This window comes from Bubalus bubalis, chromosome 18 (genome assembly GCF_019923935.1).
Source record: "Bubalus bubalis isolate 160015118507 breed Murrah chromosome 18, NDDB_SH_1, whole genome shotgun sequence".
In the NCBI taxonomy this organism is placed as follows: domain Eukaryota; kingdom Metazoa; phylum Chordata; class Mammalia; order Artiodactyla; family Bovidae; genus Bubalus; species Bubalus bubalis.
In genome coordinates, this window is record NC_059174.1 from 10,524,520 (window position 1) to 10,538,511 (window position 13,992).

Genomic DNA, 13,992 nt, shown 5'->3' on the forward strand with positions numbered 1-13,992 from the left:
TTGGTAGTTAAAAAGTGCTAGGCACCATATTCCATGAGCTAAATACAGCAGTTTCCTCCTGGCAACATGCTTGCAAAGTAGATTGTATTATTCCTCTGTGTTAATTTCCTGTTGCCGCTGTAACAAGTGGCCACAAATTTACTGGTTTACAAATTATTTTGCAGTTCTGTAGGTCAGAAGATTCACTGGGCTGAAGACAAGTTGTAGGCAAGGCTGTCTTCTTTCTGGAGGCTTTAGGAGAAAATCTGTGTCTTTTCTAGCTTTTAGAACTGTATCCCTCCATCTTCAAAGCCAGCAGCCTAGCATCTTGAAATCTCTCTCACTCTCTCTGTCTTCCCTCCTCAGTTGTTAACTTCTCTGATTGTCTGACTCTCTGGCTTCCTCCCTCTTTCTTTTTTTAAGGATCTTCGTGTTTACATGGGTCCCACCCATTTAATCTCTTTATCTCAAAGTCTTCAATTTAACCCCATCTGCAAAGTCCCTTTTGGAGAAGGCAATGGCAACCCACTCCAGTACTCTTGCCTGGAAAATCCCATGGGTGGAGGAGCCTGGTAGGCTGAAGTCCATGGGGTTGCTAAGAGTTGGGCACGACTGGGTGACTTTACTTTCACTTTTCACTTTCATGCATTGGAGAAGGAAATGGCAACCCACTCCAGTACTCTTGCCTGGAGAATCCCAGGGACAGAGGAGCCTAGTGGGCTGCCGTCTCTGGGGTCGCACAGTGTCGGACACGACTGAAGCAATTTAGCAGCAGCAGCAGCAGCAGCAAAGTCCCTTTAGCAATGTAAAGTCACATCTGTATGGGTTCTGGGGATTGGAAAGTGGACATTTTGGGGATGGGATGACTCTGCTTACCACACCTCCTTTTACAAAAAATTCACAGAAAGTTTAAGAAAGTTTACCTGCTGAAATTCACGCAGCCCAGAGAGTGCGGGTGTTGGGATTTTATTTCAGGCTTTCTTTGGGGGGGCTGTGCTAGGACTTTGTTCCAGTGTGCCGGCTCCCTAGTTGTGGGATGAAGGCCCACAGCATGTGGGATCTTAGTTTCCCAACCAGGGATTGAACCTGTGTCCCTGCATTGGAAGGTGGCTTCTTAACCACTGGGCCACCAGGGAAGTCCCTTTCAGGTCTTTCTTGACTGTGCTTTCCTCCCCTGGCTCTCATTGCAAGTATAGTAGTGAAGGTAGTGAAGTCGCTCAGTCGTGTCTGACTCTTTGTGACCCCATGGACTGTAGCCTACCAGGCTCCTCAGTCCATGGAACTTTTCAGGCAAGAGTACTGGAGTGGGTTGCCATTTCCTTCTCCAGGGGATCTTCCCAACCCAGGGATTGAACCCAGATCTCCCGCACTGCAAAGAGTCGGACACGACTGAGCGACTGAACTGAACTCCCGCACTGCAGGCAGACGCTTTACTGTCTGTGCCACCAGGGAAGGGCCTGCTAAGGACTGCAGGGCCTACAATGTGTTAGTCGCTCAGTCCTGTCTGACTCTGCAATCCCATGGACTGTAGCCCGCGAGGCTCCTTTGTCCATGGAGTTCTCCAGGCAAGAATACTGGAGTGAGTTGCCATTTCCTACTCCAGGGGATCTTCCCAACCCAGGGGTCGAACCTGGGTCTCTTGCATTGCAGGCAGATGCTTTACCATCTGAGCTACCAGGGAAGCCCAGGGCCCACAATGCTTGCTCATATTTCCCTTTTCACATGTGTCTCCTTGTATTGAAATCAAGTGGTGCCACCATTAAAACAAACAAAACATGCTGTTACAAACTAGATGTAAACCACTGTAAGTCATCAATGGGTTTTCATATCCCTCCTTGTCTTTATATATAGGTAGATTTTTTTCCCTGTGGTTTTAATATCAGCATGGGTACAATAGTATTGTTTCCCTAGCTTTTTAAAGTTTTTTTTAATTTTTTTGCCAGTGTGTTCACACTCATTTAATTTGCTCCTCACATAAATCTTATGAGTTAAGAAATTTAATTAACCTCATTCACGGGTGACGAACCCAAAGACTCAGCTGGAGGGGCCGAAGCAGGTGGTACCCTGCATGGTCAGGTGGGGCTCACTGTTTCTGGAACCAATGACCCGAAAACTGGTCTGTCTGCACACATGCATGTAGGTGTGTGATAGGTAACACTGGATGCTTATCATTTGCCAGGCCCCAATCCTAAACGCTTTACGGGTGCGTTTTTTTTTTTTTTTTTTTAAATATTCTCCGATGCCTAGTTAAAGGCGTGGCACAGTGCAGGCGCTCAGTGTGTTTGTGGAATGAATGAAAAGTGAACAAATATGAATAGGTGGATGCGACCTCCATAAACGCGACTGCTCTGAGATCTTCAGCTCGCACTTCGGAGACCCCGGCCCAAGGGTTCGGCGGAGCGGGCCGACCTCAGGCCGCAGCTCCCGGCCCGGACTTCCCGAGTCCCGCCAAGCACCGCCCAGGTGGCCTCCGGGGTGGTGAGAAGCTCGGGCAGACGAGGCGCTCCGGCGTTATCACCTCCGTCCCCCGCGCTTTCCCTCGGGGCCCGGCAGCTCGGGTCTGCAGCGGGCGGGGCCGTATCCGCCTAGGGGCGCGGGCTCAGGGTCCACCCCGGGCCGGCTCCCGCCGCGCACGCCCACCTGTCGGTTGCGCATGCGCAGCGCAGGCCCGGCGCGCCCGGCCTCCCCACGCCCCGCGGCGCGCGGCCAGTGCGCAGGCGCGGCGGCCGATGCGAGTGTGTATGTGCGGGCGAGAAGATGGCGGCGGCGGGGGAAGCAGCGTGAGGAGCCGGACGATCCCCGAGGCTCATTGAAACGGGCCGCCATGGCCCTCCGCAGCCCGCAGGTAGCCGCCAGCCGGCGCCCTCGGCGGGAAGGGATCCCGGGCCGCGGGCGGGCGGGCGCCGGGGCGGACGGGCGGGCGGGCGCACCCCGGCTCTGAGCGAGCGTGTGGGAGTGGGGGAGGGCGCCGGGACACGCTGCCCGGGACTAGGCCCCGAGCCTCCCGCTGCCTCCGCGTCTCGGCCGCCCTCAGCCCGGTCAGGCCCGTGCCCGAGCCCGCCGGGCCCCACCTCGTGGGGGCGGCGGAGAGGGGGAGCCCGGGCCGGCCTGGAGAGGGTATGGGGGGGGTGCGAAGGGGTTAACCTCAGGGCTGGACCGCGGGGCGAGCCGGCGGTAAGGATGGGGCCCTGGCCGTCCCGGGAGGCGGCCGAGGGGCTTCGGGAGGCCCGGGAGCGGCAGAGCCTTCCACGCCCTCCGGTTGCCTCTCTGCCCGCAGCGAACCACCAAGATTTGGGGGTGCACCGTTTTCTCCGTGGCACTAAAGGTTGCTTTCGCAGTTGATTGACCCCGTTGCGGGGGTTGGGGTGGGGTGGGGTGGGGGTGGGTGAGATTGCTGGTTTTCTGGCTTTTAGATTCAAGTGACTGAGGAGCAGCTTAAGGTTACTGTTGCAAAGGGGACCCGAAATAACTCGCCAGGACTATACTTTTATTAATACCTGCCTTTGAGTGACATGCTTTGCATGAATCCGTTTCAGCCCGTCTGACACTATACTAACGCACGCTGTCAGAGCGGTCTCTCAGGCTTAGGGGCCACTTAAGATAATCCCTTAGTGGAAAGAAAGAGGAACGAGCACGCTTTTAGGGAGATAGTTTAGAGTTGAACTCAGTGCTCCCTACTCTCCCAAATACAGTTGCTCTGTTTGAAAATCAGCCTGTGGTCTTATTTGTCGAGCTTGCTGTGTAGACCACTGATGTGTTGACTTCCAGTCCCCAGAAGTTGTTGCACTTTTTTGTATCAACTCCGTGTGCTGTTAGTATTAACTTTGTATTAAATATAGGGAAATGGAACAAAGTAGCTATTGGAAAACTGGTGGCCGGTAAATCATAACTCTCTCTAGGCAGTAGGTTTTTGTTGCCCTTTTGGGAATGGAGTAGGTTTTAATAACTTGTAATTAACGCGTGTCGCGGAATTTAAGACGCGATAATTTAAAAAAAAATGAGATCTTACAGGAAGCTGCAATTTTGTTAAATTTTTGGCGCTTCAGTTTGCTCTACAATTTTCCGCCTTTAACTTTTTGTTCACTAGTACGTCTGTTTTTAAAAGTAACTCAGTAAAGTTCTATGGACAAAAGCTTAGTGGTTGAATAAGTTTTACAAGTGTGTAATTCAAAGATTTCTTTTCTTAAGAAATTTAGTATTTGCCTTCTTCTCAACTTAAATTTTAAGATAAATAGCTACAAAATAGGTACAAGGTTCATTGTGAACGAATGGGTCATAGTCTTAGTGATTTTGAAATGAAAGAAGCATGTTTAGGCAAAATTCACTTCATTATCATAAGCACCCGTCGCAGGGCAAAATTGAAATGTTAATGAGCAGTGATAATATGTAAACGTGATTGTAATTTCGTTTGCTTTCCTTGTCCTAGTGTTTGTTTTATACAGCATTATTGCCTGCATGTTGTACATCTTTGGAAAATTAAGGTGGCAACAGTTAGCTGAACATAAATGTTAGCAACACTTTGGGCTTATTCTTTTAAAGTATGATTGAAATGCTTTTAAGTTCTAACATAGAGAAGGTAGGAAAGGAAATGGTATGATTTCTCATACTTTTCGTAATTTTCTTTTTAGAAGAGTAGTAATGAAAACAGGTAATGAAATCATGTATGTGACAGGATTTAATGGTTGGATCCTGCTTAAGTCAGGCCGAGCGTTTTAATAATTTGGTTTTATTCAGTTACCTCCTGTCCTAAGGGTACTGCCTTGGTCATTGCCATTCATGCAAATACTGATGGAGCGGTCACCCTGTGCTAAGCACGATGATGCATGTTACGTGTTTACTGTGGGGGTTAACAGCCACAGATTAGCAGTAGGGGCTCTATTTTATTTTATTTTTTTCTTAGGTTTTTTTAAGGGTCCTATTTTAAAATTGGATTTTTAAGGTTACAGTTTAAAAACATTTATAGACTATATCCTATTTCCATAGTATTGATTGAACCCTTTTCCCTGGATTGACCTGAAACTGAAAAACTTGGAAACGTTTCTAATGCGGATAGCTTTCGACACATTTTAACAAACCCAAATAATGAACTTTGACAATTGAGGTGAAAGTACATCTCTAATTAATATTTGTTGTCACGAGGGAACTGATAAAATGATTTGGGATAATTAATTTGAACTGACCAGTGCTGTCTTAAACCAGAAGCGTTTGTGATCGTTGCAGCTGTTCTTAGTGAAATCTCTACAGTAACGCTTCTTACATCCTATTTGAATATCATGTGGCTGCTCCTGTCCTGGTCCTCTGCAGCGGGCTCACCTCAATCTTTTCCTTACCTAGGATAAAATAATGTGGCCCCTTATTTTACACTGTGGGATTTCTTGGATCCAACTTACAGCATATGGTAGAGTGTTACTGAAGCATTTAATTTCTTTGTAACTGACAGCTGTGTTAGTAGTTCTCCAAAGAGAAGCATTTTTATTGGCGTTTCATAGTGAGCAGCTGAAGTAAATAAAATTATTTGAAGTATAGGGTATTTGGAGATACCAGTGTTCGTTTGTAGAGTGACAGCAAAATCTTGAAACAGGTCCTTGCACTAGATACGCTATTTAAAGTTTGAGTTGATGATCTCCTCCGTGGTTCCTGCAGACCAGCAATGGAGGTGAGAGCGCCATCCAGGGCCTCCCCTCACGCTCTGGAGCCCATCTTGTGGGGACCAAGTGATGAAGGGATGGCAAGTAATAAGTGGACCCGCCTCACTCTAAATTCCTCTCCAGAGCAAAAGTTAGGACGTTTATTTCAGATTTTTTTGAATGTAGAACTAACATGACTTGAATAGTGGGTCACATAGGAAAACTTAAGGAAGAAAAAAAATTCCGAAGCTTAATGATTATTTAATGTCAGGCCTAGTGGCACGTTTACTTTGTGCTGTGCTCAGACTATGATATTCAAGTAATTGAGAAAAGTTGTATCATTTCAACCTGAAGTAGTTACATCAAGATTGTTTGTTTGTTTGTTTGTGCTTTTATAAATGTCAGACACGCAAGTGCTTGCTGTTAAGAGGTCTGGCTTTTCAAGTGGCACATTGAAGGTGGTTGCTGAGGACACTTCTTACTGACAATACACTAAGTATGAAAACCAGTGGGAAGCGCTTGCTTTTGAATTTGTAATTACGCTGTCACAGTTCTCTTTACTGCCACACAGGCAAGAATCACTGTGGCACAAAACAGATAAATCTGTTTGCAGTGGAATTTCCTGGCCTTGGGCCATGGGATTACTGTCATTTGTCACTTTAGTGCTACTTCAGCAGTGTAGATGTTAAATTCCAAAGACTTGCATGTGCTTGGACTGCAGTTTTCCTGTTTTTTGACGTGATCTCCCAATAGGTCTTTCTGTGATCTTTTCTGTCAGTGCAGGCTGGACGAAGAACTGAGTGTAGGCAAAATAAAGATAGCCCTTGGGGTAGGTTTATAGTACTGTTTGTTTCAAGGATCAGGCATTGTAGGATCTGTCATAAGCCTCAAGGTGGAGTCTTCAGAGCGCAGACTTTTCATGAGGGGGCCACTTTCTGACTATTTGAAAGCTCCTCAGTCGTGACCCCATTTTCAGCAGAGGACCCGAGAAACCAATAGCTCCATGCTGCTCCCTGTCCGGAAAGACCCTGTGCTCCGGTTGCCGTCTCCCGGAATAGGCTTGCTGAGGTGTAGAGGTGGAAGTGTGGTTTGGGGTGGGCAGGACACAGCCAGTCTTCCTGGACATGCCCTCTCTGGCTGCCTTGAGAGCTAAGAGATGACGAGGTGCCCGGACCACGTGCTAGCCCAGGGCTGCTCCTCTGCCCTCCCTCTTCAGGCCTCTCCCTCCTGGGCTTTGTCTGCAGCTTTTTTTGGTTGTCATTCTTCAGGTCAGTTCTCACTTTATTTTTCTGATTATCATCTCAAGGACCATCTCACCATCTCATAAGCCTACACTCTCTGATTTAAGAGTCTCACAAGTAGTGCATTGAAAATAAAAATACCTCCTAGTAGAAAGACTGGTGCCCCACTCTTGTGCCTTTGGTATCCCAAGTGTTACACCTAGCTGCCTGCCTTTCTCTCTCTCTCTGATGGTAGTACAGTTTTGTTTCCCCACTTGTACTTGTTTTATGGAGAAATGCCGCTTTTTATCTGTGTGTATTACATGCACACAGTTGGCATACCAGTGCTCTTTTCTAGCAAAGTAGTCTTTAAAGTGTCAAAAGATCAGCATGATAGCTGCAAACTTATATTGTCATTGGAGCTACTGTGGAAAAAAAAAATTAAATGTAACTTGAATAATATTAGAGATTTCAAGCATGCCTTGCTGTAAGACACTGAATGTAGGAAAAAAACCTTGCATTTAAGACTGAACAAAATAGAGGGCTTCATGTTACAGACCTGTTATTGTGGACGAGCTGGCCGGGGAGGGAAGGGAGGAGTCCCATGAATAGCCCCCTCACCCCCCTATCCTCACCCCTCTCCTGAGCTGTAGTTCCATGAGAGCCATCGGATGCACTGGAAGTGGTAGGGATGGTTTTTTGGACCATTTTCTTAATTTACTTTCCTCACTGTTGAGGAAAATAGACGTTTATCATTATTGTGAGTACAAGTCAAAAGTATTCTTTGTTTTAAAATATGTTGACTAAAACTAGATCTCTGTATAAATTGTCTGCTGCAAGCCATGGGCCTTGTGAACTACATCCAGAACCGCCCAAGAACATTTAATACATGGCTGTGTGTGGAGAGTTTTGATTCGGCTTCTGGAGAAGGAAATGGCAGCCTACTCCAGAGTTCTTGCCTGGAGAATCCCAGGGACGGTGGAGCCTGGTAGGCTGCCGTCTATGGGGTCGCACAGAGTCGGACACGACTGAAGCGACTTAGCAGCAGCAGCAGCTGGGCTATGAGTTAGTCTGCATTGTTTAATTATTCTCACATAAAGATAGTATGCTTTTCTCTGGATATAAGTGATGCATTTTAAATTTTATTACACTCATTTAAATTTAGTTAGGGCCAACTTGTGAATTTATTTGGTATTCTGGTAACCGTCAAGAGCATTTCTAGTTTTCCTCCTCTTATGTGTGTCTCCTATTTTAGACAGTTTATAACTCCAGAGGAGTGAAGCAATGCCTCTTGAGAGACTTTCATCATTAAAGTATGTACTCTCTATTTTTTTCTGAAAATATCAGTCTTTTTACTTTAATAGGAGGATATAAAAGAGAATTTGAAAATGACGTTTAATTCTTGAGTTTTTGGAGATTCCTGCCTGATGTTGTAGAAAACTTCTGTCTCTTAATATTTAAGTGGTAATTCTCCTTGGATGGTTACCAAGATGTGTGTGTTTATTTGAGACCTGGAGAGTAGGCCTTCGGGGTAGATCTGCTGATTGGACAAGGAGGAGCATATTTATTATGAAATGAAACATTACAGTGATCAGCATGTGGAGTGGTTGTATAGTTTATAAGCTGCATGGTTTGTGAAGTGCTGTGGCTGGCATGATCCTTAAGCAACCCTGTAATGTATTCCTATTATCACCATTTTACAGATGGGTAAAGTGAGACTCAGAAGGTTGTGATTGAAGTCACGTGGCCGTGAAAGGCGCTATCAGGGACTTAAGAGCAGGTTTTGGACTTCTAGCCTCTGTCGTTTATACTTGGCCAGACTGATAAAGGCCTGCTGTTTCACAGTGCAATTTCCTCATGATAGTTCTCAGAGAAGGTTTATGGAATGACCGATTGAATGAAATAAAGGTTTACGTGTTTAAGTAATTATTTAGAGCTGGAAAAGGAAATGGCAACCCACTCCAGAATTCTTGCTTGGAAAACCCCGTGGACAGAAGAGCCTGGCAACCTACAGTCCACGGGGTCGCAAAGAGTTGGGCACAACTTAGCAACTAAACAGCAGCAACCAGTCTGTTACTAATTATTAATTGCTAGATTCTGTGTAGAGTGCATTTTGGTAAATCTTGTTCATTGATTTTAAAATACAAAATAAAGACTTGAATTTCTTTTTTTTTTTTTTTAAGACTTGAATTTCTGAAACAGACATGTTTAAAGTAAAAAGTCACTGCCCCCCTCCCTGATCTTGGTCCCATTGGTCTGCCTGGTGTGCCTTTCCTATTCAGACACTGTTTTTGTTCCCTTGTCTCATAATGCAGTCTTCTAACCAGATGGTCGGGCTTCCCTTGTGGCTCAGCTGGTAAAGAATCCACCTGCACTGTGGGAGACCTCGGTTTGATCCCTAGGTTGGGAAGGTCCCCTGGAGAAGGAACAGCTGCCCACTCCAGGATTCTGGCCTGGAGAAGTCCATGGACTGGATATGGGTAGCCCATGAGGTCTCAAAGAGTCGGATCCTGAGCGACACTGAGCGACTTTTGCAGGCACGCAACCAGATAGTCAGTGGGCTGGACTTTTTGGAGCACCTCTTGTTTCTAAAATTATTGAAGCTGTGTATTCAGGTAGAATAGACTTTTTCTTATTTTTATTGTCTTTTGCCAGGGGATGGAGCAGATGTTCTGGAGGTTAAAGTGGTTCTCTGTGACCCAGTATACTGAGAACTGTGGAAGTGCTGTAGAAATCTGTGACTATTAAAATGCCTGAACAAATTTTTTTTTTTTTAAAGAAATGGTATTTTGAACACATTCAACCCCATAATTATAGCAGTCATGGTGTCCAGTTTCTATATTGTAAAAAAAAAAAAGGTCTGATTCAGATTCACATTCTTATCTGTTGGTCAACTCTGCATTAAAGAAGACCCCTGAGAGGACAGACCTTTGGTTAGTTTGAGAGGTTAGTAGGTCATCAACCTTGGTGACTAGTGGGGAATTGGGTAATGAACCTGGGCTTTCTCCTGTCTTATCCAAAATCAGACTTTCCTCACTTGCCCACTTTGTTTCTTTCTTTCTTTCTTTCTTTTTCGCCACACTGCAATCTTAGTTCCCTGACCAGGGAGTAAACCTGTGCCCCCTGCAGTGACCTGTGGAGTCCTAACCACTGGACCACCAGGAAATTCTCTAAAAGATGAAAATCTTTAATTCATTAGTTATTTGGAGGCAGAGTGGGAGATACATTTTGCTTAGTAACATTAAGAAAATAATTAGTGGTAAATTAAAACATGAAGTATTTTTATGTTAAAAAACTTAAAACTACATATTAATTTGATCAAAAAATAAGTTAGACTGTGAAATATGTGAAAAAGATTGAGAAAGATTTTTTTCATAAAATATCTGTCAATAAGGTGATTCATGTTTGGTCTCCCCTCTTTGTATTTATTGAAATACTGCAGTGGCAAGAAAAGAAAAACAAATCCTAAAGAACTGGCCCACTCCTCATGTCTGCTTCCTCTCCCCAGAAATCATATTCCACCACTTCTAATAAAATGCAAAGTCAGGTCTTCCAAGGGTAGTATTCTGTGTCTTTGGAATTAATTTGTAGTATACCAGGCACTTTTATTCAGAACTGCATATAAAGGACTTTATATCTTTTGTGATTGCTCAAACAAAGAATTTTGGTGGCCAGGCGTTAGCAGGATAGAGCTGAAAAGAGATCTGTGCTTTGGGAGTTGACAGCGTAGTAGGAGAGGGAAACAGGCTAATTGGTGAATCCCCTTTTTAGGGTGGTAATTCCTGTAACAGAATTGTGAACAATATAGTCAGAAACTTTGATTCATTCGTTCAGCAAGTAGTGATTGAGTGGCTGCTGTGTACCATGCACTGAGGATGGAGTGATAAGCAGAGATGGGCATTGTCCCTCTTACCAGGGAGCTTACTGTGGAGAGAGACACACACACTAGTCAGATAGTCGCAGGAATGCAGAGGGCCATTCCACACTGAAGACCGTGTCTGAAGGAAGGGCAGGGGAGGCAGGAGACTGGCTCCCAGAAGCAGGGCCTGGGCTGATACCCAGTCTGAGATGGCTCTGCGGCTGCAGGGCCTGGGGAGCCCCTGAGAACTCAGAACTGGGTGCCAAGGCGGTGGCGGTGGGGAGGCGGCCAGTCTTACCCCGGCGAGAGCGTGGAAGAGGGTGACGCATTCATGCTGCCTGCCCTGCAGAACCATCCTGCAGGCTCATGGCGGTCACAAGCTTGAGCTTGGGGAGGGTGTGGTGGAGGTGGGGGGAGTGGCAGTGCCATGTGGGTTGGAAAGTGGAGTGTCAGGGGAAGCTGAGAAGAAGCGTCAGGAGAAACTAGTCGACTCTCCTAGAAAGGCGACATTTGAGCAGAGAAGCTCAGGGATGGGGTTTTGTGGGGAGCACATGCAGAAGAGCAGAGTCTTTAGGCCTGCAGCCTGTTTGGGCACCTCTGCTTGGTGGGTGACTGCCTGGTGTATAGGGTGGGACGCTGGGACGGTGTGGGGGGATTGGGGGACGAAGGACTTTGGTACTTCAGCCTTGGTGGTGGTGTCTGTCTGAAAGCACAGGCTCTGTGAGGGTTGCTGACGGAGGTGGTTGTTCTAGGCCCGGTTGGGGTCCTCCCCAGGGTGGCAAAGGTGCCCTCTGCTGGCTCTCCTCTAGATCTCAGAATGTTCTCTCTGCTCACTTCAGCACCCTAAACCCTAAAACTTTGAGCAGGGAAAATGTAGGATGTTTGTTTGGGGATATCTGAGGCAGATTAGTGCAAGGCAAATAGCCCTTGAGTGTCCTCAGTGATAATTGGATAGAGTTGTTAGGGAAGTCATATGGGGACATGAGTTAGTTCAGTTCAGTTGCTCAGTCGTGTCCGACTCTTTGCGACCCCAAGGACTGCAGCACCCCAGGCTTTCCTGTTCATCACCAACTCCCAGAGCTTGCTCAGACTCATGTCCATCAAGTCGGTGATGCCATCCAACCATCTCATTCTCTGTCATCCCCTTTTCCTCCTGCCTTCAATCTTGCCCAGCATCAGAGTCTTTTCCAGTGAGTCCGTTCTTTGCATCAGGTGACCAAAGTATTGGGGTTTCAGCTTCAGCATCAGCCCTCCCAATGAATTTTCAGGACTGATTTCCTTTAGAATGGACTGGTTGGATCTCCTTGAAGTCCAAGGGACTCTCAAGTCTTCTCCAACACCACAGTTCAAAAGCATCAATTCTTCGGCCCTCAGCTTTCTTTATAGTGCAACTCTCACATCCGTACATGACTACTGGAAAAACCAAAGCTTTGACTAGACGGACCTTTGTTGGCAAAATAATGTCTCTGCTTTTTAATATGCTATCTAGGTTGGTCATAGCTTTTCTTCCAAGGAGCAAGCGTCTTTTAATTTCATGGCTGCATTCACCATCTGCAGTGATTTTTGGAACCCAGGAAAATAATGTCTCTCACTGTTTCCATTGTTTCTCCATCTGTTTGCCATGGAGTGATGGGACTGGATGCCATGGTCTTAGTTTTTTGAATGTTGAGTTTTAAGCCAACTTTTTCACTCTTTTCTTTCACCTTCATCAAGAGGCTCTTTAGTTTCTCTTCACTTTCTGCCCATATTCTCTTTAATTTTTTTGGGAGGGGGGCAACTTTAAAAACCAGCATTTATTCCTTGATTGTAAAGAAAATATATCACCCATATATCATGACTCTGAGATGACTTCTGTTAATATTTTTAAATGCTTCCCTTTAAATTTTAGACATTTGGGCTCATTTTACATAATGTGCTGTGCTGTGCTTTGCTTAGTCACTCAGTTGTGTCTGACTCTTTGCGACCCCATGGACTATACAGTCCATGGAATTCTCCAGGCCAGGATTCTTTACCAGCTGAGCCACAAGGGAAGCCCAAGAATGCTGGAGTGGGTAGCCTATCCCTTCTCCAGAGGATCTTCCCGACCCAGGAATTGAACCAGGGTCTCCTGCATTGCATGCGGATCTTTACCAGCGGAGCTATCAGGGAAGCCCCATTTTATATAGTAGTATTTCTAGTAGTATTTCTTAAGTCACGATCCTTGGTCGTGGTCTTCTCAGTCGAACCACCTGGCATCCTGGTGGCCATCCAGACCCACTGACCAGGGACCCCTGATTAGGCCCCCACTGTGTCTCAGCCCCCAGGGCCTCAGCCTGACACAGGTGTCAGAGCCTCTGCATGCTTTTGTTTGCCGCCTTTCCCCTTAAGCTGCCGAGGCCTTTCCCATGAATAGAATTAACTGAGTAATATTTTGGACATTTAAAAACATTTTCAGTCTAGGTTAGGTATGAACAACAACAAAAGACGCCAGTTTGTGGCCCTCTGCGAGGTAATGTTAGTAATTTTAGTCCTGAATCGAGTGACTTGTGGAAACAGAACCGACTGAGGAGCCTGACACGTTGCCACTTTAAAGACCTGCCACCCTGGGTCTTGAGCATGAGAGTTCAGTTTTGTTGGAAGTTCAGCAGCTAAACTGATGGACAAATTCCTCTCCACAAACATTTATCCAACTCTTGCTCTAAATTGTATTATATTCCCCAAAGCCATGAGAAACTGCTGGGTGCCATGTGGTGAGATAGGACTCTCGGTGTGGGGGCAGCTTGGGCTTCACCCCAACTCCGTTTAACTGTGACTGTCTGCCGTCTTTGAGGATTGGGGCTTAGCATTAAGCCAATTTGCCATTGGAAATTCTTGCAGCCTTTTTTTGTTGTTGTTGTTGCTGGTCATGGATTTGTCAGCTTAGAAGTTCTTGTCTCCAGTTTTTCACAAATTGGTGCTAAAGTAACACTCTTGGTTCCATCTTGGTTCTTACTGAATTCTTGGCTTTTCCATGCCACACTACACAGTGTGAGTTAAGTGCCAGGAGCACAAACTTTCTTTTTCATGTGTGACTGGAGTTCTATTCCATGAAAATGAGATAAAAGATTGCTTTGAAAAAAAAAATCTTGAGCAGTCTCTTTAGTTTTGGCTGGAAGCTTCTCTGGCTGTAACTTGAACTTCACTCACAATGACTCTGTAGCAATATCCTAGCCGTGACTGGTCTTGGACACAGAGTTGCCACAGCTCAGTTTGGAAAGACTTGGCCTCTCACCCCCTGACACATGTTGAACAAATGAGTTTCTTTTCTTTTTAAAATGGACAGAAAGTA

At 45.9% G+C, this 13,992-nt stretch overlaps 1 protein-coding gene across 1 annotated transcript in view; it reads left to right on the top strand.

The window, feature by feature from the left end:
• Positions 1-2,465: 2,465 nt before the first annotated feature.
• Positions 2,466-13,992, top strand: part of USP10 (ubiquitin specific peptidase 10) — a 63,600-nt gene continuing 52,073 nt past the window's right edge. The window contains exon 1 of the mRNA XM_025268480.2: positions 2,466-2,824. Coding sequence (XP_025124265.2) covers positions 2,633-2,824 — 192 coding nt within the window. The 5' untranslated portion in view covers positions 2,466-2,632. The remainder of the gene's footprint in view (positions 2,825-13,992) is intronic.